A 26,567-nucleotide genomic window follows, 5' to 3' on the forward strand; every position below is an offset into this window, starting at 1 on the left:
GTAATGAATTATGAAAATTAATATGTACAGGTATTATTTTTACAGTGCAATCTCAGTTATTTGAACAGAACCCTCAATTTTTTCGACACTCCTGATTCTTTGAACAAATAGTTGTTAATTCTCTTGGATTTGCTTCAGTCAGATTTTTACCTCCTATTTTTTCAACAAAATTCTGTTTCCTTTGCAGGTTAAAAACAATTGGTATTTCACTGTTCAGTGATTCAGTTATCATATTTTTATTATACAAATGTTATACCCCAAGTTAATTGTTTTCTTTTACTTACTTCTGATTACCTTACAATAACTGTTTATTTTTCATGGGTTTTGTGACGTCAGTGACCAGTGGTACAGTTTTCTAAACCTTATCACATAGTCTGGTATACATCTTTTTCAGTAACATAAGGAAAAACACTAATATTATTTTCTTTTTTCATTCTGTCCACTGGGTTTATGTAAAATCTTCTTTATTTATATAAGAACAGTTTAAACCACTGATTGTTTTGAAGAATGAAGTGATAAAATGCTTTTAATTTGCAATATTTCAAGCAAAATATTAGCTGTACATCATTTTGTGAATTCAGAAGAGGACTATTATATGCACACTCAACTCTCTTTAAGCACTCTTGTACCTTCCATTTTTTTTCTCGGAAAAACCAGATCATGAAAAGTAAAGTAAGAAATATTTTTACAGAATGCTTATTAAATGATACATGGTAGGTTAATCTTGCTGTGTAAAAATGAATGGGACTTCTCAGATGAGGTGCTATCCAGAAGCTGGAGTGATGTTTGAGGCTGCAGCGGTGTAATGTTTAGCAGTCTAATGACTTCTTCAATTGGGATTTTGCTTGTAAGGACAAAAGGTTAATAGGTTGAGGCAAGGCCTGTACTTAAATTGAGAAACCAGAGAATGAAATCTGCAGGGGAAATTTTTGTGGTGAAGAAAGCCCTTTAATTTTCTTCTCAGTATTACCTCAGTAAGGAAATGTGGTCCATGCAAGGTAAAGTAAAACTCTTTGACTTTGGCAGGATTCAAATCCATTACCCCAGGATTTTGATCACTGATGGACTAAATGTACTCACTAAGGCAATGGGAAATTTAAGTGGTTTCCTTCCCACACAGAAATTTACACTCCAGAGATAATTATTATCTGATTTCCCAGTTGTATAATCAGTACTGCACAGCACAAAATTTCATTATCCCTTAATTGTTGTGTTATTTCTTTACTTTACTCCTTGAGTGAACTCTCATGTAGCAACCTGTTAAAAAAACTGCTGGGGATAACTGACCCCATAACTGCCTGATCGGTTTTTTTGGTAAAGATTTTGACAGGGACAGTTGAGGATTTAATTACCCTTGGAAGTGTTATTTGATTTCATGTCAAACAATTTGCTTACTTTAAAAACCAGGTAACAAATGGCTAGGGACTGCAAAAACATTTTTTTCCTGTTGAATAAATTATTAGACTTACAAAATTTATTGCGTTCAACAATTACATAGAAAGAACGTACTCCTTACACAGATTGAAGTAGAGATTGTATGGGACAACCAACTTGATTGCCATGAATGAAAGGATCTTGGGACAATTGAATCTGGCACCTCCTGCAGAATTTGTAGGAGCAGATGATATCATCACCAACTTGGTAAAGGAGGGAGAACCTAGGATCGAGGTCAACAAAATATGCACTCTCTAATTAACAAATCGACGGCAGTTTTCTATGGTCTATACTCTTATAGACCATAAAATGACATCACAAAATGTTTAAAACTCAAGTGGAACCACGAGCCCCAGGCGAGTGGTCTCACTGCTAAGTTTTGGACATTTTATGGTCTATAAGAGTATAGGCCATAGAAAAGTGCCGTCGATTTATTTTTTACAATAACATGGAAAAAGTACGAGCGGAATTGGCTATTTTTTCGTTGAGAAAGTGTGCGCGTTACATCTGATGTCATTTTTATTGTCTGTACTCTTAAATTGGGAAAATTATACTGCATTCTTACATGTACACGTAGATTAAGTTAAAGTGCACCTAACCCCTAATTTTTTTTTTCGCTTAAACAAATCCTCCTATTGTCTGGATTATTCCCTCGCAAAAAGACATCTTGACTCTCTAGTAAATCAATATCAAAGGCTGATGGAACTGAGCACCTAGTTTTGAGATTCTACAAAAACCAAAATAAACAACTCTGTGTGTACAAGAATGGCTATCAACCTAGGAAAAACAGAAATTTTTAAAATGAGCTTTTTAATCTAATTTATTGAATTAATCAGCTACAAGTGCAGTATTTTAAAGAAAATAGAAAAATGACACAAAGCTTTTAAGATTTGTGTCATTTGACTTGAAATATTATTCCTGTATTCAAACATTCTCCAATGTGCATCTCCCTCAAATAGAACCTAAACATCAACAACAAAAATCACTCAATTTGACTAGAAAACGATGAAATTTAAAATATTTTGAAAATCCCCATGATTAATGACTCGTTTTTTAATTGGTCCGCATTTTGAAACGATCTCTTAGTATTGTGCATATTATGTAATATAGCCGACCACATGAATTCATATAACGACACTGGCCTACTATTGTCCGTATTAACTTGCAATTTTAACATTATCTTGATTAAACATCAAAGGTTTCTTTTAGAAAATTGCTCCCCTAGTACAAAGGTGCGTGTCCATCCATACATAAACTGACAAATATTTGAAGTTAGTCCTTACCTCCTAGATTGACAGAGCCGTCGGACCTTTTGCCTTTCGCCGACACAGGAAAACCCCTTCTACTTTTGACATTTATCACACTAAAAATTTTCCTTCAACCCAACTGATCTGCTGTAGAACGGAACATTTTTCACACAGTCACGCAGGAAAAATAAGATGAGGCGACTAGGAAAACTTCGATCGCCTCCAAATTTGAAAACTTTTCCTAAGTTTCCTAGCGCTTAAAAAGATCCTTGATCCACCACGCTGATTAGATGCACCATCCTAATGCAAGAAGACGTCTAAACACAGCTATTTTTATCCAAATCTTTAGAACAAAGCAAGACAACTAAATTCTCCAAATCGTCCGCCATATTTGTTTATGAAATTGAAGTTCGCGCGTGTGTACGAAGAATCTGGGTACTAGCAATCTTGGTTCCCACGCGCGGGGGCTCTGGGGACGAGATTGCGACAAATCAGCATTAAATAATTGTGCCCTCTGTATTACGTTGTCATTGTTTATGGGCAGTTTGCTGCATATGCACTAAAAGTATATATAACTGCAGAAAGGATGAGGAAGTGGTAAGGTTACTACGTTCATACGATAAGCAGATTTCTATAAATGCTATGAAAAAAATTGGAGCTCCGCTTTTAGGCTTGGCTAAATATATATATTACTTTGTCATGCAGAAATCAGAAGAACAGAGAAAACCAAGAGAGGAACCTTGATTCTCTCAAGGATCCTCTCTTGGGTAAACTATATCGGTCCCTATTACAGATTTCAACAGCTCTGATTATTATTATTATTATTATTATTATTATTATTATTATTATTATTATTATTATTATTATTATTATTATTATTATTATTATTATTATTATTATTGGGTGCACAGGATGTCTCAATTTCCCTACGACTGAAAAAACTGCCTGTGTGAAGGAGGTGTCCTAATGCTAGAGGTAGAGTTTATGTGAACGATAACACCAACTATAGCAACAACAATATAAAAGACCATTTACGACGTGATACATTCCCATTACTGCATCTCCTTTACCCGTGAAATTAGACGAGTCAGAAGAGCGAACGCGAAATTAACAGAGTTTGTGTCGTGCGTCTGATTATGGAATACATAATTACCTTGAAAGAATAATTGAATTTTCCCTGCTCATAATCCAAGCTAGCATTTATTTTGAGCAATCCAGAGGAAGGATCTATTGTGAAGTAACCACTGTCTGGTCCAGAGAGGGAGTAGGCAAAGCGGCGATTCTGAGGCTAAAAAGGAAAACGTTTATTTAAATCTCTTTTCTTTCCATTAAGTCAATTTAAGTAAAAACTCCCTCCAACCTCCCCCCCCCCCCCCCCCTCCCGCTGTATAAATGAAATTCATTTCACTCAAAGACAAAAATCTAGAATTTTGCCGTTACCACAATAAAATGCAAAAAAGAAAAGCTATTCAACCACCTTTAATACTACCGCTGTACTGGTTGGTATAACGTCAAGCGTTTTCAACCTGTTGCTGATTCAATCTCAGTGTTATGTCAGGTGTAATCATAATAACCCGTCGTCGAGATATTCAAAAGCAAATATTTTAGCCTTTTCTCACCAAGTGCACGCCATTTTTAATTTCACCGTGGTACTTACATTGATATCTTTATCTTGCACATTTAGCTGATCTGTAACAATGTAACCAGGCTCAGCCAGGTCCTCTCTAATTTTGAAGTGATAACCACTCTGTAGGAACTGAGGAGAGTTGTCATTCGTATCCAGGACCGTTATCAAAACTACAGCAGTGGATTTTGATGAGGGATCGACTACCTCTGATGCCTGTTCAATAGCAGGAACAAAAACCAAATAAAGCAGAAAGGTGGCTTTCAGTTGAAGTGTTGTTGTACCCAGATTAATAGAGACCTTTAGATTATGGTACGACTACGAATACAAGATTTTCTTCAACTTTTTAGCGAAGTACTTAGAAGAAATACTATATTCCGAGATACACAGCTATTTCAATTAACGTTTTCGGATCAAAGTATATAAAGCTATAAGACAAGACCTCAAGATTCTGTAATTTTTTTTATGAATAAGTTCATAAGTTCATGCCTTTTTGTTCTAGCTCACAAGAACTTAAATGTAAAGAGCTGTTTTCTCTATCAGCAACATTCAAAGGTGCTGGATAACACAAAGTACGTTGGGGTTAATGAATTGTAAATGACGTGTGAATATCGGAAACTGGAAAAGTGAAAAACCGTAGCTCCAATGATGGCGGGCAACCACTAGTCACGTGACTGCCAACTGTTTGTGGTTAGCCGTAACGTCAGTTTCTAAAGGTCTCTAAAAATCAAACACAACGACTGGGGAAAAACATCAAAGAACAAAGATTTCAATGCAGATGCATGCGTCAGCCAGCACCAGACGAGTTGGGGAAAAATTCAATGGTTTTAACAATTCGTTAATGACTAAAACAAGACCAAATCAAGCGCTAATTTCTGGTGCTCCTGGTATGTAATAAGAAGCGCTAAATATACTGAGGTCAAAGTTATCTATTCAGATCAAAGAATGTTGTCTACTTCAGTTCTTAACAATATACGAGCTTTGTTATCTCAGCAGTTGCCTCAATTGTAGTTTGTTTTACGTCAATTCATTTTGCTTGTTTGAGATTTTCATTGAGACTGGCTATTCTCCGTGATGAGTGGTAACCATTCTAAACACCAAGGAACAGCGCATGTTGATCCTATCAAACCGACGATGGACCTCATTGACAGGAATAAATAAAAAGACAGTTTACGCAGTCTCCGAGGCTCTTTCCCGCATGCCCAAAGCCAGACACCCTTGGGCTTATCCTTTCGGTGCTCCAAAGGTCTGCTCCACACAATTGATTTTGGAACCCTGGCCCTGAGGCTAAAAACAGCATGCTAGAGAGCAAGTGAATCCGACTTACGATACAGCTAATCCTTAAAGAGGCAAATATTTTTTCTCTATGGTTATTACATTAATGATTCTTTAGTATTCTTTGGCGCTGTGTTTGTGTAGACCACGGTCAACCAAAATAATTACTGTGTAAAACACAATTGCTAGTTGAGTTTTTACTTTTCAGCGTTAGCTAGAGCAAAAATAAAAGGAGCTTTGACGACTTGTTTTCTTGAAAATATGAAGGGAAATTAAAAGAAATTGAATTACCCGAACTGTGATCCTAAAGAAATCTGTTTTTTCTGCATCTATTGTCCCATTCAGAGAAATCTCGCCAGAGGTCTTGTTGATTGCAAACAATCCTTCATCGTTGCCTGTTTCGGAAAGAAAAGGAAACAAGAACAACAAACAAATGGTAGTTCCACTAAGCAAATTTTTATCCCCACTAAGGTCACTATTGATGGTTGTTGCTTTGCCCATAAACCAAAATAGCAATAATGGGGTTGACAGGCCTGCGCCCCTCTCACGTGCGTGTTTTAGCCTAAATGAAAGTTTTGCCCTCACGGGTATATCTCTTAGAGAACACCCTTTTCTCTACGAAATGAGCAGTGTCCCCTATAAATTTAACCATTGCTCAAAGAAATCTACACAGACCCGTCCCTCATATGTATACAATCAAAGATATACTCGTGAGAGCCAAATTATAAAAAAATGGCTAAAAGACGCGCTTGGGAGTCTTGCAGGCCTGTCACTCTTGCACACTTTTTAAAAAGTAGCCATTGGAAATTGTGATCAATTTAACGAACGTTCTGGTCCAGAACTTCAAAAACTGTCTTTTTTTTTCTCACGCACTATCACATTCCGCCTTGGATTTGTAATAATTTTGAAAAATATAATTTTCAATGAAATGGGAAATGAACTGTACTCCCCTCTGGTAGAGTTTAAAATATTGCTGAACACAGAAGGGAAAAAATAATTTGCAAGTAGGGATGGGGGATGAGGATTGATTCTTACATATCTTAGCAATCCCTGTCGTAAATGATGTTAAAAAATAGTTCCAGACGTTTTCGACCATTCTTTTTTTTAATCAGTGCTTACCACTTATTATCTCATAAAATACTTCGTTGCTAACTCCAGCGTCTCCGTCTACTGCCTGGACTTGCACAATAAAGGACCCCTGAGCGACAAAACAAAAAACAAAAACAACAACAATTATTATTGTTATAATTATTATTATTATTATTATTATTATTATTATTATTATTATTATTATTATTATTATTTATTTATCTATTTATTTATTTATTTTTTAATATTGAATTAAAATTTTTATTCCTACAAATTTCAGTAGAATTCTACGATCCCAATTGTCCGTTCCCAAGTTCATAAAGGGACTGGGCCCTAGCTTACAAATTGTTCAAATTGGCGATGTCTTTCGCTTTAAAGGCTGTGATAAGTAAGAAGTCCATATATCCCGTAGTTTTCATTTTTTTTTCTTGCGTTATCAGTGGAAATGTTGAGGAAATATTTATGACTGCAGTAATTAACTATAACAACAGACAACGTGTTTAATCCAGGTACGGGTTTAAAAAAAAGAAACATGAAGAAAGAAATTTAACAGTCTTTCCAGTCTATTTCTTCTCAGTGAGTACTCAACCAATCGGCTTCAGACCAGAGTTCAAATTCTGCTCATTTAGTGCAACTAATTACATATCAGTAACAAAAATTAAATTTAACTTCTTTCTTTCACCTGTGGTTTGTTTTCAGGGATTTCTTCAAGGTAAATGGATCTTAGAAACTTAGGTGGATTGTCGCTAACATCTGTGACATCGACGATGACTGTTGTTTCAGACTCCAAAGGAGGATTGCCAGCATCCTGTCGTAAATATATTAATAGCAGCAGCAGCAATCAGTAAATCAATCAGTAAAATCATCATCCAACCAACCGGTGAAACCATTTTGAAATCACTGGTGATCCTTGCAATCTGATTGGCTCTCAACCGGTGCAATTTATTCACGAATCACACAATTTTTTTGCTGTAAATCGCATCCTTTTTTAGCCCATCAAAATGAAAATGAAATAATAATAATAATAATCAATCCAATTTCATGGTTTTCCTGCACTAGCTAACTGTGTGATTTCAAAATGGGTGTAATAAAGTGGTAATTGAACTTCGTGTGATGCAATTTTGGTCTGAAATCATACTTGAGATTTCAAATCACGCATATGATTTCAAACCAAATTGCACTCCACTCGGTTCAATTACCATTGCATATCAGTGAAATAATCAGTTAGACATTAAATCAATAAATCGACCAGTAGCTTTACATTTCTGTTATCTCTTTTATTTCTCATTAATGATCCATTTGCTGCTCCCTTTTGAGTGTTTAAGCTTTATTCATTCTGTTAGGAAGATATTTGTTTGTCTTGCGTGTTGTGTTGTGTAGTTGTAATGTGTGTTCCTGACCTTGTAATCTAAATTATTTCCATGCAAACCTGGCTTCCAAGTTCTTTAACTCTATATAGTTCTTTTAGGAAGACCGCACCTTTCATTTATTTAAGTGCTATTTTATGTCTGTAGGCTTTTTAAGTAGAGGTAATAAAGTGTTGTTGCTGTCAATTAAACAATCGGGCAATCAGTCATGATCAATAGATCATGATAATGAATCGATGACATAATTTAGCAATTAGAACTATTCAATGAAGCAAAGCATCAATTACTTAATCAATCAAATGCTGATGTCGCCCTCCTTGATGTTCAACCGCGTGGTCAGGGCTTCTGACCACGCGCAATCTTTTTAAAAACGTTTTATTAGTCATAAGACTCCAAACTATAACGTCATTTCTGATGTACCAACCCGTTATGAATTGAAGGGCCTATAAATTAAAAGCAACGTTTACTTAGAAGAAATGGTAAAAAAATCCATTTCGACTTCAGTTACGTAAGACTATAAAGGTACAAAATTAACTTCACCATCTTGGAAGATTAAAAAGTGCTGAATAAGTTCGTAGGCTTAATTGTTAATTTGCTGTTATTACAGTAAGCTTACGAACTCTTTTGCCCTCTCTATATAAGCGTGAAATTCCCAGCTTAACGGTAAGTAGTATTCAACATACGGGTATGGAGGTTATTGATGTCGTTTAAAGCATTTGATGATGGATTATTAAGGATGCCTTTATGTCACTTGCGTTCCCCAAGTCCCGTTTATTTTCCGCTTATATAAATATACTTGCAAAATTTAGCCTCGTTTCAACTGAATTCTGATCTTTCGTGGCAGCTCCAAGCCCGTACGAAAGTCTGCAAAATTTCGCTGAATCGTAGCCGGAAACAATGGGTGAAATTCGAGCCCGTTTACATTACTTTTGTACAGTTCTTAATCTTACAATGGCCGTTTTTTATCTTAGAGGACGCATCATCCATCTAGACGAGCTTGGACAAATATTTGTTGTTTGTCTGGTTATGTGTCTCTAGTATAAAGACGGGCACAAGACGCATTATGCGCCTAGACGAATAATCTTCCATTGTCCATCATGAACGACGCGCAACGGAAGATAGTTCGTTAAGACGGATAATGCGTCCTATAGTATAAAAACGGCCAATAAAATAATTGGGGATAACGTACCTTTACAGTGACAAAAAGCGTGTACCGTTGCTCTTTTTCAAAATCCAGAGGGCCGTTAACAGTTATTTTCCCGTCATGGTTGCTTATTGCAAAGGTGTCTGTCTGCTGAACAGAAAGGCATATGATTAACGGAACCTCCACTCTTACAAAGAGTTGACGGTACATGTTTTGGAAAATAGTCTAAATTTCAAGGTGTACTTGAAAAAGTGGATATATCATTTTAATGTTCAAAAAATTGCATATTTATCCCGACCATTGTCGCTTTTAAATTTCCAGTTCACCCGCACATCATACGAGTGTGCTGCTATTGTCAGGAAGCTAAATTCTTTTTGTGGTAAAATAACAGGTGAACCTATCACGTCATGAAATCCAAAATGGCGGCTCGCGAAAACTTTAACAGCGACATTAGGCAAAAATAATATTCTGTTTTGTTCGATATTAAAATATTATTTCCATGTTTTTCAAACAGATTTGAAATTCGACTGAGTTTTCAACAATTCAACGCCAACGCAGAGCCTGAATCCATTGGTATTCATAGGTGACCCAAGGAAGTCACTCCAACTGCATGGACTATATCAGGCGTAATTAATATTTAACAATAAATTACTCAATTAAATCGGGATGTAACGAAATATGTCTACTCTTTGTTATACCGCATGAACCGCGCGAGTGTAGACATCAACTCATTGTGGAAAATATTTTTCCTTCTGACCCTTCCATTCAGTCAATAAGTTCATACACGTTAATTTCTCAGTTAATTTCTCATTACTATGTCCAAGAGACTATGAGGTAAGAGAGCGAATCCTGTGCTCCATGATAATTATTTTCAATCTTTTGCTATGTCACAATAAGTGACTAAGAGTACCTCAACTAGATATGGCAAAGAATCAAAGAGTGCTTCAATAGAGAAGGGAGGTAAAGAATTTGATGGTAAGAAAAAAAAAATGGGGCTATGAGTGTTAGGAAGAGAAGTGCACTAGGAAAGCCAAGACGAGAGCAATGAGTAAGATGTAATGACCACACGTAGAAATCCACATGGAATTCTTGAGAATCCACATTGAAAAAAATAGGAGCATTTATGAAGCGTAGACCAGTCAGAAAAACAGCAATGATTTGAAAGGTTTTTATTATTGAATGGGCAATGCATTTACCTACAACCGAGCGTTGTGTACCGGTTTTTATGAAGTTTGGCATCATGTCCGGGTGTTATTGGTTGGCAATGCCAACCGCAGAATGGAATGGTATTATACATGCAGGTATTGTTGTAAATTGTGAGTGAATAAACAAAGAGAAACCACAAGAGATAGAAAAGAGAATATGCTAACCTTCCACGGACTTACAGAACCCTTCAAAGAAAAACCAACAAGGCATAAAGTTAGAAAAAAAATTGAAGGAGTGTTGATAAATTGAACGGTTCAGAAAATCCTGAAGAGATGCACTTCAGAAGATTGAAGAACACATTAGAAAAAGATCGGAGAAAATTGGAAGGGAAAGAAGTGGGTAGCTAATCGACTGAAGCAAACTTTATCAAACGACTGTCATTATTTAGTGAATTTATCAAACAATCCACAAACCAACCAGTCAAGCACCTTCTTAGTAAGCAAGAAAGTAGCTATCCTTGCAAACAAGCAGACAATGGTACTATCAATGTATTCAATCAATAATCAATCATCCAAGCAAACGAGAAAATTAAGAAGAAAGGTTCTCAAGCAAGATTCTAGCTATCCCAACAAACGCACAAGCAAGCAAGCCATCGATCAATAATACAATCAATCGTTTAATCAACTGATCGATTAACATGCAATCAATCCACCAACCATAAATCGATTGATGTACTGGTGAGGGTAGTGTATGAAAGTGTTTAATTATCAATTTATTTGGGGATTGAAAACAAACGTGAAGATATGGGAACATACAAGAAAAATGGTTCATTTATTCATTAGTAACAAAAGTAACAATGTTTAGTTATAATTTGTTATTTATAGAAGAACTACACCTTGCTAAGTAACTAATTAACTTGCCACTTTACCTTTGTTTTGGGGCTAAATGTGTAGGACAGTTTACTATTTTGGCCAGCGTCTTTATCAACAGCACTAACTTGGATCACTAGATCCCCAACAGTGTCATTCTAGAAACAAATAAAGGTTTATTATAAGTTAAAACCCTTGCTTTGAATGACCCGCTGTTCGTCAGTATTCATATCTCTCACCGCTCCCACACGCTCATGTTGTTATGAACCAACCTAAGTTCATAAAGTAATGGCTATAGGATCATACCATGCCCGTATAGTGAGGGATGGGGTGGGTTAGATCGTTTCACCCCTTGAATGTTCTTTTTTCCATTTTTAGGCGATTTGTTTTGTGAATACCTCTGGTATACGGACGATACCTAATGAAGTATTTAATAATTCCATCACATTCTGCAGTTCTCATCATGGTTTACCCAGAATTTGTTTCTTTTTATTCGATTAACTTTTTTCTGAAAAATTTCATTTTCTTTACCGGCCACATTATGGGATTCTACTGGCACCTAGAACTTTTACCACGATTTACACAGTAACTAGTTGTCTCATTATCAATCCGTTGACTCGTTATCAATCTGTTCATTCCTTGGTAACATCTCTTGTTTAACTTTTATCTAAGCCTCTGATATTCATGAGAAATATAGTGACGATCTCCCCGGCTGGCATTGATATCATACAACTAAAAATGTGGTAATTGTGAAGAACAGCCAATTGTCGGTCGTCTGTCAGCCGACAGGTTATCGACACGTTACTGACAGTCCACCGACAGACCATCGACAGTTAACCAATTAAAGCAGAAATTAACCCGACACTGAAACCCGACAGATCTCATACGTGGTACACAACATGTAATAAAAACCAAGAGCCAGCCAAATCTGTATGCAGCAATTGAGTGCCACGCAAAAATCATACAAGCGCATTTTTTTTTGAGATTTTGATTATGTTCAAATATAATGCATGGGACATAAAATGGTTCTTAACACAAAAGTCTGTAGTATTTGTTCTAAGCTGCCCACCTCAGCTATCCTGGCCACATAAGGAGTACTGATGAATGTGGGTGTTTCGTCATTGATATCCTTCACTACCAGAAAGAACTGCCTTGATGACTGGAGATTAAAGGAATAAAAATTATTTGGTTATATAGCTGTCTACGCGTAAACGTGTATAGGACACGGCCAGGTAATGATACTCTGTATAGTATTATACTTATTATTTCAACGAATATTTATCATTTATGACAGACGTGAAGCGCATTTAACTCTACCTACACTCGCAGTAAGGAGGGGGCAGAATCTCCCTCCCCCCTCCCCTCGGGTATATATAGGGTCAAAAGCTTTATTATTTTGGATAGAAACTCTTTTATATTTACCCATAGAATGGCAACAGTTCAATACCGCATTATCAAAGTGCGCTATATAATCAAACGTTACGTGGAGTGGTTAAATACAGTGGTAAATTATTAAACATTTAATATATTTATATAAGTCTGTAACGGAAAAACGTAGGCCTTTATTGCAATTTCAAGAAAGTTGACCGCGTGATTTAACCAGCCGATTTATTTTATTTACCTTCCTAACTTCCAGATCACACCCAGGGCATTGGTCAGCGGCATACACTGTTATCCTGTAAAGGTCTTTCTCCTTTAAACAGAGATCCAGAAACTAATGAATTTACTAAACTTGTAAAATATAATCAACATAATTTGAGATCTTCTACTTCATGTCTGGATATTAATTATCCTAGTCATGTCAGGCCAAACAGAGTGTGTGACCTTGGCATACCACGAGCCTTCCTTTAGTTCAATGGTCATTGCTTGTTAATTAGAAAGAAAGAAAGAAAGAAAGAAAGAAAGAAAGAAAGAAAGAAAGAAAGAAAGAAAGAAAGAAAGAAAGGGTGGACAAATGAATGGATGGACAGATGGATGAAATGAAGGAAAGGTTGTGGCTAGCAAGATGGTTTTATGTCTGATAGGATTTAGGAAAGCCAATCTCCCAAACATCGGCCACGCCGTCTTTGATTGGCTACTAAGTTGTTGTTTGTTTGTTTGTTTGTTTTATCTACGAGAGGATCTTCAAAGAGCTCAGAATCGGTGTATAGATATAATGAATCTATGCAGAGATTCACTGGTGTCATTTGTAAGTAAGGTGGCAGGAATTTGTAGAAGAGTGCTGGAAAGCACCATAGACTGAGAACTGAGCCTAAATATCATCTGATGTCTTCTTGATGATTTTTCAAGCTCAAATCATATACTGACAGAGACCCCGGTACAGAGACAAGGGACTTAGTCCTTCAATTTATTGCTCCTTGTACTTTGTAAATTTAATGGTTGTTTAAGTGCCTTATCTTTTCTTTTTTTTTCCCCTAGCTCTTCTTTACCTTTTTTTTTTTGGCCAAAGATAGACTAGCCTCCCACGCAGACGTCCTTAGGGGTTCGTCAAAAAAGACGAACCCTTAAGGACGTCTGCATAGGAGGCTAAAAGATAGACGGTTTTAGTCAAAATTGAGTGTCGTAATACCGAAACCATAAGTAATTACTCTGGCCAATCACAAAAGACGGATACGCGAAATGAATCAATCACATATACGTACAACTCGTAGCAAATGCATGTAACCGGCCCCAAGCGCGGAGATTAGTTTTGGTTTTGCTTCTCATTGGTCGAGAAAGTGGCGCGAGTTCTGTATAGTGAAGCAAAACCAAAGAAAAGGAGAAATTACTTTCCACACTCAACTGGAAACCCCTCTATATGAAGTGTATGCACCCAGTCCCTGGCAATGGCGAGGCGGCCATGTTGGTGTAACTTGACAAAATATAGATTGGAAACCTTTTGTTACTATATAAGGAAGGACCTAGAGAGGGTTATATTCATTCTTCACTTACCTCTCTGTCTAGTGTTTTTTGTAGCGTCAAGTTACCATTGTTATTAATGTTGAGCTGTTCATCGCTCAAGGAATCCAGAGAGAAGACAATTGGGTCGTTTTCCTGATCGCTTGCTCTAATAATAGCAACTGAAGCTCCTGAACAAATGTTTAAATGTTAATTAGAGCAAAGTAGAGACAAGGCAACAACTTGCAACATATATATATATCGCTTAACAAAGTATTGGTAACCGAGTATCGTCTTATTCATCAACTCTGGAGCCAATTTAATAAACCTTTTACACTCGGTGTAATTCACAAGCAAGACCTTGGCTTTTACGTGCCAACGTAGGAGTCCAGTATCGAGTTCAAAACTCCTCATTAAAGACTTCTAACAATATTGGACGAGATCATTTTCTGCGTGTGGGTGCAACTACAAAAGCGCAGTTTGTTAGCATCATGTGTAAAAGTTGTATTAAATTGGCCCCTCCCTGCAGCTGCCTTTATACGACGTAGGAAATACGTAAATTAACTAAGTTGGCGCTCTTCCAGTTTGCCCCCGCTATTTTTCATTTGTATATTGTTCACGTTTTTCAGATTTTCTGTGAATGACCACACACTCCAAAGTCCAACTTTTGTTGGAAATGCAGTTGCATAATATTAGTTATAACGTTTGTAAGACTGGACGTGCACTCAGGTAAATGCATTTGCTCATCTCAGTCTAAGGATGAGATGGGAGAGTTAAGGGAAGCGTGTTGCCGAGCGGTTAGGGCTATGAACGATCCGGAGGTTTCAGATTCAAACCCCACTCTAACCTCTTGCTGGAGCTTGGAAGGCCCGAGCTCTACTATTCGGCTGCATTAATAAATAGCCAAGTGATATGCCTCCTGCCCTTACCACTGCGACATCCCTGCTCTCCTATCCTTAGTCCGGAGTTAAGGACGGTGCCTACTAATACCGAAGTATTTTTGCGCGGTTTATGACTATGTGGGAAAAGAAGGTCTTAGGAAGGACTATTGGAATCCAAAAAGAAAATTGGGGGTAACCACGCATATTTTAGAGATAATTAAGCAACAATTATTGTAAAAAGCCGTAAATACAAAGCAATGTATGGAGTTTTTTTCCAAACTGAAGCTTTATTATCTCTGAAAAATGCATGGTTTCCCCCAATTTTCATTTTGAATACCAAAAGCACTTGCTGAGTTCTACTTTCTCTGCCTAGTTTTAAACCGCGCAAAAATATCCCTGATTTAGTAAGCACAACCCATAGGAAATCCGAGTATCTCAAGATGCACAGAACGTATGAGTAGTAGCAAAAGTAGGCACCATCCTTAAGCAAATACACACGAAGTGTCTAAGTGTGAATCCAGTCTAATCTGTTATTGCAACTTAATAAAATAAACAGTAGCACAAGAATGGACAGCCACATCATTACTGAAGACTTGATTAGTAGCACAAATATGTATGGAACTTACCGACTGATGTGTTCTCGTATACTTCTATAAGTGCGTTCTGACTGGAATCAAAAAGTGGCTTCCGATTTTGTGCTAGGAGACAAGGAAAGAGAAACAATAGAAAACAATATAATTAGAAGACTGGTCTAACCTTTTTCAAAAGATAACGCAAACGAGAAGACATGGAGATTGCAACTTTGGTTTAATCGATTGATCTACATTCGATCCAAGACTTGGTATGTCGTTTATTCTGTTAGCTCTATACGAATGGGGAGATAAGGGAGTAAAATATAGCGATATTTCCCGACTTTTCCGACGTATATTTTAGGCGTAGTGAATGTCAACTTGCTATTTCTTAGCCCTGCCTCAACGGATATAAGACAAGCTGCGACTAGAAGTTTGGCTATGCTGTAGAATAATTTATCTCAAGATCTCAGACTGACTGTGGCCAAATTGGTAGGAGGCGAGTGCTGTCATCACTGCTTCAGAGACAGAGTAAGTAAATGATCGACGTATCAAGAAATGGCCTGTTGTACGGAGTTTACTCGTAGCACGAGTCAAGCTCGAACCCGAGTCCAGTTCTCTTTTTTCCCTTCTTTTTATGTCTTCTCCTGTGTGGTTGTTATTCTCTTTTATATAATGAGGTGCTAGTGGTAAACGGAAAAAAATTACTTCCAGGCTTGCAACATTTTTCTTTATCGAACGCTAGAGCCATTACCGCTGTGACTCGATGCTACTGAGGAAAGATATACCACATCCGTTAGTGTTCATAAATTTCTTAGGAAGATTAAGACCTGTAGCTGCATACATCTGAAGCAGAGATCCCATTTCCACGACTGAGAAAACGGACGGTGATGAAGTATTACCTGCCTCACTAAAAGCTCTATTTTGTTACGTCCACAGGAGACCCAGGATAACATAGAACAGAATCTAAACACCTCACGGGTAAATCTAGACGGTCACGGGAATTTTTAATTTTCCCAACACATGGGTTTCAGAAGGCATAGTGCCTGAAGCTTTAAGTCACCAGCAACATTGGACAAATCCTTTCAGGGAAATTATGGAAGGCGAGAAGGAATGAGGACTGCGGTTAATTCGCTACAGAACAATGAATTCTTGCGATTCATTCATGTTTAATGCTTCGAACGACGGTTGGAACATCATTACAAAAGCAAGAATCACAATTACAGCCTTTGAATAAAGAAAAAAACGAAGCAAAATGAAAAAGAAACAGAAGAAACGGAACCTGACTCGAACTTGACTCGTACAATGAACAAACTCCCTATTGTACCTGATCAAATTTGTAATCACAACGTTAAGATTTGAAAGATTTGTACTGCAAGGAGATTAGCGTTTGAGCTTTGTCTAATAGCCTACATCTTGGTGACTTCGGGGCATTTACATTAGTGGTTGAAAATTTCAAACCTGCCCACAATCACTCTGTACTTGACAACATTATTCAAGAACAAGCATACAAATCCTTTAGAAACGGTAACGGTAACGATAACGGTAGAAAGTAAAGCGTGCAAATATAAGCTACAAAATGAGATAATAAAGCTTGGGATCATATAGCGTTAAGGCAAGGTCTGTTACTGTCTCAAAGATCATAGATGTGAAAACTCAAGCTTCATTCCCAGCGTCTTTTTATTAAAACTGTTCTTAAAGTGCCGTTTTAAACATGAAAAAAAAATTTGAAATGATAGGCGCGATAGTTTGATCGATATTCATTTTTCAAAGAAACTTAACAGCCAATATTAGGGAATACTAATTGTCGCTCATATTGTAATGTAATAACCCTGAGGGTAAAATAATTATCTTCAGCGGCGTTGACCATGCGATCGCATAAATTATAACTCCAGGAAGCAAAATATCTTCCTCTTGTCGCAAACAGACGGGTGTACTTCAACGATGACAGCATAACCTAAAACGCTGTGCTACACTGCAAAAGGTTTCTTTTGCATTTTTAAAACCACAGTTTGGCAAGATTCGAGTTAATTCAAGAATCAGCCTGCCAACGTTCAGTGTACTAATAAATAAAGTTTTATTATTTCTGGACATCATAGTTAAAACAAAATCTAAAGATCCTTGGAAATTCAAAACCTTTATTTTTTTTTTTCGAGATGAGTTTCGGCTGTAATTCTTTTGTTGAAGCAAGAAGGGTGGCCAAAACCTTTGCCCATTGTTTATAAAATTTAGCCACATGCGCTATTGTTAAATGTGATTGCTTTCACGCAACATTCAAGAGCAAATTTGCATAAGAAATGTATTTTCTTTCTTCAAATTTCGTTTCTAGAATATTATGCAAGGAATATTAAGCTTACTTAAATTGTTTCGTTTGGTAAGGAATTGAAATCGAGTGGCAGTTTATCTTGTCAGATGGTTGGGGAAATTGTTTACATCCGTGATTAAACCTCTCGGTTCACCAAATTATCTCCCTTCCTCAAAAACCCCATCGTCATATATATCGAATATATTGTAAATTGTATTAGCGTTGTCAGAACACGTACTGAAGATGGACATTTCGCAATAAATATTTACCTGTCTTACGAGTCATGATTAAGAAACTCGAGGCGTTCTCATAACGCAACATATTAAAATACAGCATGTATCGCGCGGAAATCAAGGAGTCTAATATTTATATACATCCCGTAAAATTTTCAAGTTTCACTCACAACGCACCTTCACTTAATCGTATTCCAATCACACACGCCATGAATGTGAGGATAAAAATTCTCTTAAGATTCTCCATGTTTTTCCTTGCAGTCTGCAGTTAGTGACCAGTTTTCCAATGGCTTTGAATTTTAAACCGCATGTTGAGATCGCTTGATTCTATTCACTGGCTAAGTAGATTTCTTCTCGTCGGCCTGAAAACAAAATTTAAAAAAATACTACAAACACAAACAGACTTGTCACTTAAGTAATCGCCATTCTTTAAAGTACTATCGCGACTCTACACACAGCGACGACAGGACTTGGCGGCTTATCAACTAGATCCGTGGTGTAGACAACTCGAAAAAAAAATATCGCTAATGGCAACCATATGAAGTAGAATTATTTGCATATACATGCATATAGTTCACAGATCACAATATGAATATTATTTTATGTCCCCTTTAATTTTGAAATCTAGCCGTTAGTTATTCATATCATGAAAGAACTGAACCAAACCTCAGCGTTCTTCTTAATTGTAATATATATTACACAATAACGTCAATCCTGGTTTTTTTTTTTTTTTTTTGCTTGTTTTATTTGGTGTATTTTCGTCCATGAGATCGCTTCCTGCCCAAACAAGCTGTTTTCCAATTAGAATCCCCGCAATGACGTCATCTCTATGCCGATTTTGGATTACAAAAGTATCCCTATGAAAATCCTTTTGTGTGGATCTGAGGTGTTTTATAAATGTTATCATAAGTTGCCCAATGATATCGGTTGAACTGAAATCGCTTAACACAACAAGCAACAGAAGCGCAAAAATATTATGAAACGCTCAAGTATACTAAATAAAATCTTGACCCTTAAGTTTATCATTGTTCTAAAAGAGCTCTTTTAAAATCATCGAAAGTCTTAAATAAGCGGAACATAGTTACAAATGCGAGAACTTGTGTGATTAATTAATTCCTTTCTTTTGTAAGCGTGGGGCATGGGGCATCCATGTATCAAAAAACACAATTACATTATACTAAGATTCAAAAATCTCAGATAGCTATAAATATAACGGGGACTCTACTTAATGGCTGATTATACGTTTGCTTTTATAGTTTTCATCCAGTTTTCTCGATCCATTAGACATTGAACTATACTAAAGCATGGTTGAATCAGTGACAATAGCCAGAGCACCTGCAACAACCTGTCATGGAATGAATTTCCCTTGAATGTGCTTTACAATGGGCGCGAAGCGAATCCTTACGTACCACAACGCGTTTGGGTTTCTTGAAAGCAATTGAATCGATCATATACGTCTTAGATTACGTTGTAAGCATTCTAACACTTTGTACACAGAGTGAAACAGTGCACCTAAACCGACAAAGCACGCTGAATTTCACAGAGGAAATCTGCCAAGAACGCAGAAACACTGATCAGATTTTTAAAATTATCATACCTTTTTTAAGCATGTTCTCGCGGAATTCCGCCTTTTTTTTAGCAGTTGTTTAGCTTTCTTGGAGTATCTTGACTATTATTAGAGTTAAGAGCGTTTGTTGAGGTACTTTGCGTGGTACAATTTTCTCCGAGCTTTGCTGCGGAACTGGCAAGTATAAGCCACAAAATTATGAATTTTTTATAAGCGATGATGCCCCCAAAATAGAAACAACTTTTGGTTGTGCGCATCAGAACAATGGCGTATTGTTAGTAGACTCATCTATAGGCTCAATCCACGCAATATTTCTTCAAAGAAACTGAAAGAAAGTCCTGATGATCACAGAATAGTTCTCTCATGTTGAATGATATTTATTCACGAGCGTATTTTGTTTTTGTTTTTGTTTTCCGATCAAGGCGCTTGAAATATAGCAGCGATTGGGTTGTCATTGAACTTATTTTGATCAATCTAATTGCAAATTCAGTTTCAACCTTCTTAGATTCAACAACTCTTGGATACCGGTTACTCCATCAACTTTAATTTTACCTTATTTTGATTCGTTAAAGATCCTGAGGGCGGGGCGACGAAATACCATAGTTTATTTAGTTTTTGTTCAACATGCAAACCATTCTGAACACGATGGAAAAAAGGTTTTCTTTACTATAGAACTTTATTCACTTTGGAAATACCTTTACAATCTGGCGATGCCACAAAACGAAATCTTGATAAATAAATAGATGGGAGGATCACCCAGTTGTGTTATAACATCGTCTTGAATATAATTCTTTTCTTGGTCCAAACTATCAAAACAAAATTAACTTTTATCAGTTGACAATTATGCCTTATGTTTGGTATAACGGCTCTTTTTTGTAAGTCTTTTTAATTTGTAACCGCTAAAAATTAAACCGCAATAATCCTTATGATAATATCTAAAAATTAATTCACCAAATACCTTTATAATCAAGGGTTGTGGCAATTGTCATATGGTGAAGGTGTAAGACGTTGGCAGACTTCGGGGGGGGGGGGGGGCATGGGTTTTAAGGAGGGTGGTGGGGCTGTCCCCAAAAGATTCTTAGATAAAGAAGTGGATTGAAATTTTCACAAATTGATAAGAAATTCTCCTGCCTTATTCACGAAGTATAAACATCTGTCAAATGCTAAAACAGTTCCAACTGAACAATTAATGAATCTCCTTAACAACGTTTATATCGAAAAACTAAGTATACGGTAAGCAGCGATTCAAAGGTAACAGGTGTTGTCTTTCTCGCATAAATAATTGAAATGTTCAAGCGTCACCTTCCTTCTCTCTCTTCCTCTTCGATATTCTCTTCCTCCTCATCGTCGCCTTCTTCTTCCTCTTCACTAGAGTTTTCTGTGTAACTAGAAGATCCGAAATTGACTTTTCATTCTTTTAAGGTGAGATAAGATTTGTGAAAAGAAACTGAAAAAAAAAACAGCTTTCGATACATTTGTAAATATTTGCTTCATAGCACACATATCAAAAATCATGTTGTAATCAGTTGAATGAATGTAACAGTTGAAACCATATCAAGATAGAGATATTGTGTACTTATTGACTCAGTGGGAGGGCCGGACGGGCAATATTTGGCCCGAGGTCATGGTCGATGCAAGGACGTCAGGATCATGGATTCCAAACTTGTTTTCATTAAAGATGAGCTCTATAATAATAATAAAAATAATAATAATAATAATAATAATAATAATAATAATAACAATAATAATAATAATAATAATAACAATAACAATAATAATAATAATAATAATAATAATAATAATAATAATAATAATCTTTATTGAGGAAATCAATGTCATTAATAAGTGATTTACAAAAGAGTCCTCGAAAATTAAAAAGAACAAAAACAAAAAGAAAAATAAAGACTAATTTATGAATATATAAAAATTAAACTAAAGACTATTTACATTTCTTAACACTCTTTTAAAACTAGCTAATGATGGGCTTTGTCTGATTGAAAGGTCTAATTTATTCCAATCGTTTGAGGCAAAATTTGTCGAGGTCCAATGCCCCCAGTTCCTACTAGATGCACTCTTACGGATATTATTTTTACATCTAGTATTATAATCGTGTTTATCCTTATTGAATTCAATATTAAAACGATGAGAAAATAAGTTATTCAAACATTTATATATCTTCATTCGACAGAGGTTTCATTGTTTCCTGACTTCCCAGCGTTAACGCTAGCTCGAAGCGAAAAGCCGTGTCCGTGTTTTTAAATTGGCTTTATAAATGTCAGGCCGATATATGTTTTCTACAAGAGACCCACAGCACTCCAGAAGTTGTTAACATATGGAAAAAACAATGGAAGGGCGATACCTTTTTCTCACATGGCAGTTGTCACAGTAAAGGCACAATGATTCTCGTGAAGGAACAATTAGATTTTAAACTAATTTCGTCAAAAATTGATCCACTAGGCCGTTACATTTTTCTAGAAGCTGAGATCCAAGACTCGCCTTTTGTCCTTCTGAATATTAATACTCCAAATAATTGACGGAACAATGTGTGTTTTTTAGCACTGAAATTATCGGAGGAACTTAAAGATTTTGTCACGGACACAGACAAATCCTTTGTTGTTGGGGGGGGGGGGGGGGAGGGATTTTAATGTCATTCTTGAACAAGACCTTGATGGTCGAGGCAGAAATTTAAAGTGAAAGGATTCTGCGCAATATGTAGAAGATATGATTATCGAACATGATTTAGTAGATATATGGCGTATCCGTAACCCCACTGACACGCGTTTCACTTGGCGTCAAAAATCATCGTTAATACAAAGACGCCTAGATTATTGGTCAACCAGTAACGATTTACAAGAAGACGTTGAATCGGTAGAAATAATAACCGCAATTAGATCGGATCACTCAGCCATTGCACTATCAGTTAACGGCCTTGATAAAAGCGAGCGGGTACCAAGCTTTTGGAAATTTAATTCTACTTTAATAAATGACCAAGAGTGTTGTGACCTCCTTCGTTTGGAATATAAGAACTGGTTAGAGGATTTTGAAGAAGTAAATGATGAACGATCGAGTTCTATGGGACCTAATCAAATATAAAATAATACGGCGAACAATTGTTTATAGCAAAGCCAAGGCTCGCAAAAAAGAGAAAAAATAAACCAAATTGAAGAAAATCTAAGAAACTGCACTACCAAATGTGACAGCAACCCCTCTAAAGAAAACTTAGAAGAGCTGGAATGCCTACATGCAGAATACGACCAGTTGTACGACTATATTACTCAGGGAGCTATTATTCGCTCCCGCGCAACTTGGTACGAGTTAGGAGAAAAAAACAATAAATATTTCTTGAATTTAGAAAAATCAAACAAGAAAGAGAGCAGTGTCCGTAAAATATTCACCAGGAATAGCAAGCTAACAAACGGCCGAAAAAAGATTATGGACAAGCTGGAATCATTTTATGCTAACCTTCATGACGGTAGCAGTCGCCCATTACATTCAACCACTGCCATGTTCTTAGATGTCGCTAGGGATTTCCTGCATTTACATATGACTTGAGGAAGATTTGTGAAGGGAAAATAGGTTATAGTGAATGCTTCAGTGTGTTGGGAACCTTCCCCAAAAATAAAACCCCCGGGAATTATGGTTTCAGTGACAACTGAATTCTATCTGGCCTTCTGGCCTCTGTTCGGGAGGCTATTAGTAGACAGTCTAAACTATGCATTTGAGTTTGGAGAGCCTTCAAATTCACAGAAACAAGCCATAATAACTTTAGTACAGGAGAAAGGAAAAGATAAAAGGATGATTAAAAACTGGCGCCCCATATCTTTAATTAATGTTGATGAGAAGATTGCCTCTAAAACGTTAGCAAAACGTTTGAAAAAAGGTTTTACCTGAAATAATACACTCCAATCAAAACGCGTTTGTTAACGGAAGATCTATTGTTGATGCAATCAGAACAATTGATGATGTGATGGAGTACACCAAGGAGAAGGAACTATCTGGTATTTCAGTGGCTATTGACTTTGAAAAGGCTTTTCACACGCTTGCTAAGTTGTATCAGCTAAAATTCAAGTGCGTCGAGTGGAGTATGGGGAGGAGAAACTTAATTTCTCGCGCCTGCGGTGCTCGCTTGTCGCGAGAATGGCGGTTTCACCGACAAAACTCTTACGCGCGCAGAAGCAATTCCGCTAGCTCCGCAGGCTGGAATAACACTCAGTGAACGAACTTCTCTGAAAGATGTTCCATGGTTATGATGGCATATTATTAAACTAGGCTTACTCTAGTATTCTATGCTTGATGATTAACTTCTGATGTTACAGGAACGAAAGAAATCCGTTCACGACATTAAATTCTTAGTTTTTGTTTTTCCCTTAAATAGTGTCATTGTTCGGGTTTGGGCCTTAAAAAGGATCAGGGTTTAAGAACCTGGGTGGCACACACCTATCCAAAATTTATGGGAGTGCCCCCCCCCCCCCCCCCCCTCCCGGGCTAGTCACCTCCGCCGTCGGGATCAGTCCGCCGTCAATATTTTGTACCTTGTGCTTCGTACAGATGCTTTAATTCCCGGGCTTTAATCCTTATGTTTTCGCCTTTGATTTGAAGACAGAAACCAATTATACTTCAATACTAACCGTGGGTCAGATGTGTATCTGTGTGAAGCCGGGTCATGATTACGCTATCACTTCGCAATTTCCGGTGTGATCAAGAGTAACGCTATGCATCACGCGTGGGTTGTCCTCGTACGTTTGTCAATGTTCCGCTGTTTACATTTATAAATGAAATACAGCGGAACGCATTTGTTATTCACCTTTCATTAGTGGGGGAATAAGTTCTAAATTGTTGTGATTGAATGGCAAGAACTAGAGAGTAAAATGATCTGAAACGCATTGTGTGCTTACGTAATAACACATTCACGCAGGACAGTTTACTGATACCTCGATCTGTCGCTTGTATGTTGCAGCTGACGATGTAGATCGCTTTCTTCGCCACTCGCCATGCCATCATTGCCATCACCATTTTGTTCTAACGACTCCAGAACCCTCTCTGCGCTATGGGGAACCGTTCTTGAACGCTTCACAGCCGACGCCAGTTTGATTCGAAAGAACAGTGACTCGCAGAATATATCGGAAAAAGGGAGGGGGAGCAAGGGAAGCGAGAAAAAATGACAGAGTTCGGGGCCCTCCCCTCCCCTTCCCCGATTACGCCGGTCACGCAGGCTACGTCGTAAAGGCCACATTCAAGTGTTCTACGCTTTCGATTCTACCAAATCTTGTGATGATCGCCGACATTGTATTAAAACGCAAACTTTTGCAAACGTTTTCCGTCATCGCTGTTCAAGTCCGGATATTTACAAGTCTGGACAGAAATGATTTAAAGTAGTCATTAAGAATTTCCGAGATACTTCTCTCTATGAATGCCAGTCCTATTTTTAGACGATGAGAAGTCCAAAGACTACTGCAAAGCTGACACAACGTAATATATTTTAAAACAATATTTCGGCTGGCTACACCAGCCTTCTTCAGGTTTAGATGTTACTAAATTATATAAATGAAATTACAATATTATATTATGGAGGATGTTGCAATACATAGGAGCGGCGGAAATGACGTTTACAAGGTGGTTAACCAAAGGATAATGAAATAAGTAAAATAAAATAAAAAAATTACAATTCATTACGTCTATTCAAACCGTGGGGTTCCAAGGTCCCCGCTAAATCTATAAGGAAAGACTCTCTGGCTTTTCTGATTGAATCACGTGAGGAGTGGATAACTTCAAGTGGTATTAGTTGCATGTCAGTGTGGCAGTGGTTAGGTTGAGAAAGAAAATGTTCAGTAACAGTGGTAATGGTTTGGATGTAATGTTAGTTTTGTCAACTGGGCATCTATGTTCGTTGAATCTGTCTTTGAGACGTCGCTTAGTTTCACCTATGTATTGTAAATGGCAGCGGTTACATTGTACCATGTAGATTAAATTTTTGGTGTTACAGGTTATGTGTGAAGTGATGTTACGGGTTTCGCCTGTGGAAGAAAATGTATAATGTTTAAGACCGTTAGTAATGTAAGGACAAGTGGTGCAATTTTGTCCCCAACGGAAAGATCCTGGTGGTGAATTAGTGCTGTTAGGAGCGGTGACAGTCGGTAGCTGTGCTTTAACTAAAATGTCGCGAAGGTTGGAAGTGCGTCTGTAAGCGACGATAGGTGGGTGTTTAAAAACGTCCCTGCAACGGTCGGAGGAAAGTAATATGTTAAAATGTTTGCGTAATATATTAGAGAGGTGAGGAGGTGCTGGGTTATATATAACGACAAAAGGTATGCGGTTAATAGAGTCGTTACGGTTAGTTTGCAGAGCGTCAGTGCGAGAAATATTAGCAGCTCGTAGGAATTGTGAGTCAAGGAAGGTGTTATGATATCCTCGTGCGAGGAGATAAGCTTTTAATTCATTAATGCGGAGTTGAAATGTAGTGTTAGTTCCTTGATGATATTTTTATGATTTGGACTGAAGGTCTAGATCACGATGATCGCGTTACGTTGTTTCCCTTGTGTTACGCGACTCAGACTTTCACCGGAAATTTGTGAAGTTCTATTACGATAACGTAAGCTTCTCAATGACATCTTTTCAGTCTCGCGTCCAAACAAAGCACGATTCCTTCGCCTTGAACTCACCAATTTCCACCGTTTTAAATGTCGAGTGCTTCTTAGAAGTTATTCTTTCGATTTGCCGCTTTAAAATGGTGAAATTGCTGTTTGAAAACGGCACACTTGAGTCAAGAATATGTTATAAACAATATGGCGCCACAATTTAATGCAGTTTTAATGAAAAAATCAAATGATGCGTTGACGTCACACAGGTAAGGGTGAGTGGGTCCCCTAACTAGCGATATAAGCGACAAGAATGGATTTTGATTGCCCTGCTGTTGTTAAAGACAATCAGAACAATACATCCC

The 26,567-nt window shown here is 37.1% G+C and overlaps 1 protein-coding gene and 1 long non-coding RNA gene across 7 annotated transcripts in view; one reads left to right on the forward strand and one right to left on the reverse strand.

The window, feature by feature from the left end:
• The window catches only part of LOC146463366 (cadherin-23-like), a 64,683-nt gene extending 39,646 nt beyond the window's left edge, over positions 1-25,037 (reverse strand). The window contains exons 1-14 of one of the 6 annotated variants that reach the window (XM_085084463.1): positions 24,559-25,037; positions 18,238-18,422; positions 15,580-15,651; positions 14,127-14,263; positions 12,817-12,888; positions 12,265-12,354; positions 11,255-11,353; positions 10,551-10,571; positions 9,226-9,330; positions 7,352-7,477; positions 6,700-6,778; positions 5,872-5,975; positions 4,339-4,521; positions 3,835-3,969 (exon numbers count right to left, since the gene is read on the reverse strand). In XM_085084463.1, the coding sequence (XP_084940589.1) occupies positions 3,835-3,969; positions 4,339-4,521; positions 5,872-5,975; positions 6,700-6,778; positions 7,352-7,477; positions 9,226-9,330; positions 10,551-10,571; positions 11,255-11,353; positions 12,265-12,354; positions 12,817-12,888; positions 14,127-14,263; positions 15,580-15,651; positions 18,238-18,307 (1,293 nt within the window). In that variant the 5' untranslated portion in view covers positions 18,308-18,422; positions 24,559-25,037. Of the gene's footprint in view, positions 1-3,834; positions 3,970-4,338; positions 4,522-5,871; positions 5,976-6,699; positions 6,779-7,351; positions 7,478-9,225; positions 9,331-10,550; positions 10,572-11,254; positions 11,354-12,264; positions 12,355-12,816; positions 12,889-14,126; positions 14,264-15,579; positions 15,652-18,237; positions 18,717-19,657; positions 19,797-20,929; positions 21,010-24,558 lie in introns of those variants that run through there. The other 5 variants (XM_085084464.1, XM_085084462.1, XM_085084466.1 and 2 more) reach the window with 5 other exon arrangements.
• LOC146463362 (uncharacterized) overlaps positions 1-26,567 on the forward strand; it is a 403,676-nt gene that overhangs the window by 160,027 nt on the left and 217,082 nt on the right. The window lies entirely within an intron of this gene.

The sequence above is a fragment of the Pavona decussata genome, unplaced genomic scaffold (genome assembly GCF_977016875.1).
Source record: "Pavona decussata unplaced genomic scaffold, jaPavDecu1.1 SCAFFOLD_178, whole genome shotgun sequence".
In the NCBI taxonomy this organism is placed as follows: Eukaryota; Metazoa; Cnidaria; class Anthozoa; order Scleractinia; family Agariciidae; genus Pavona; species Pavona decussata.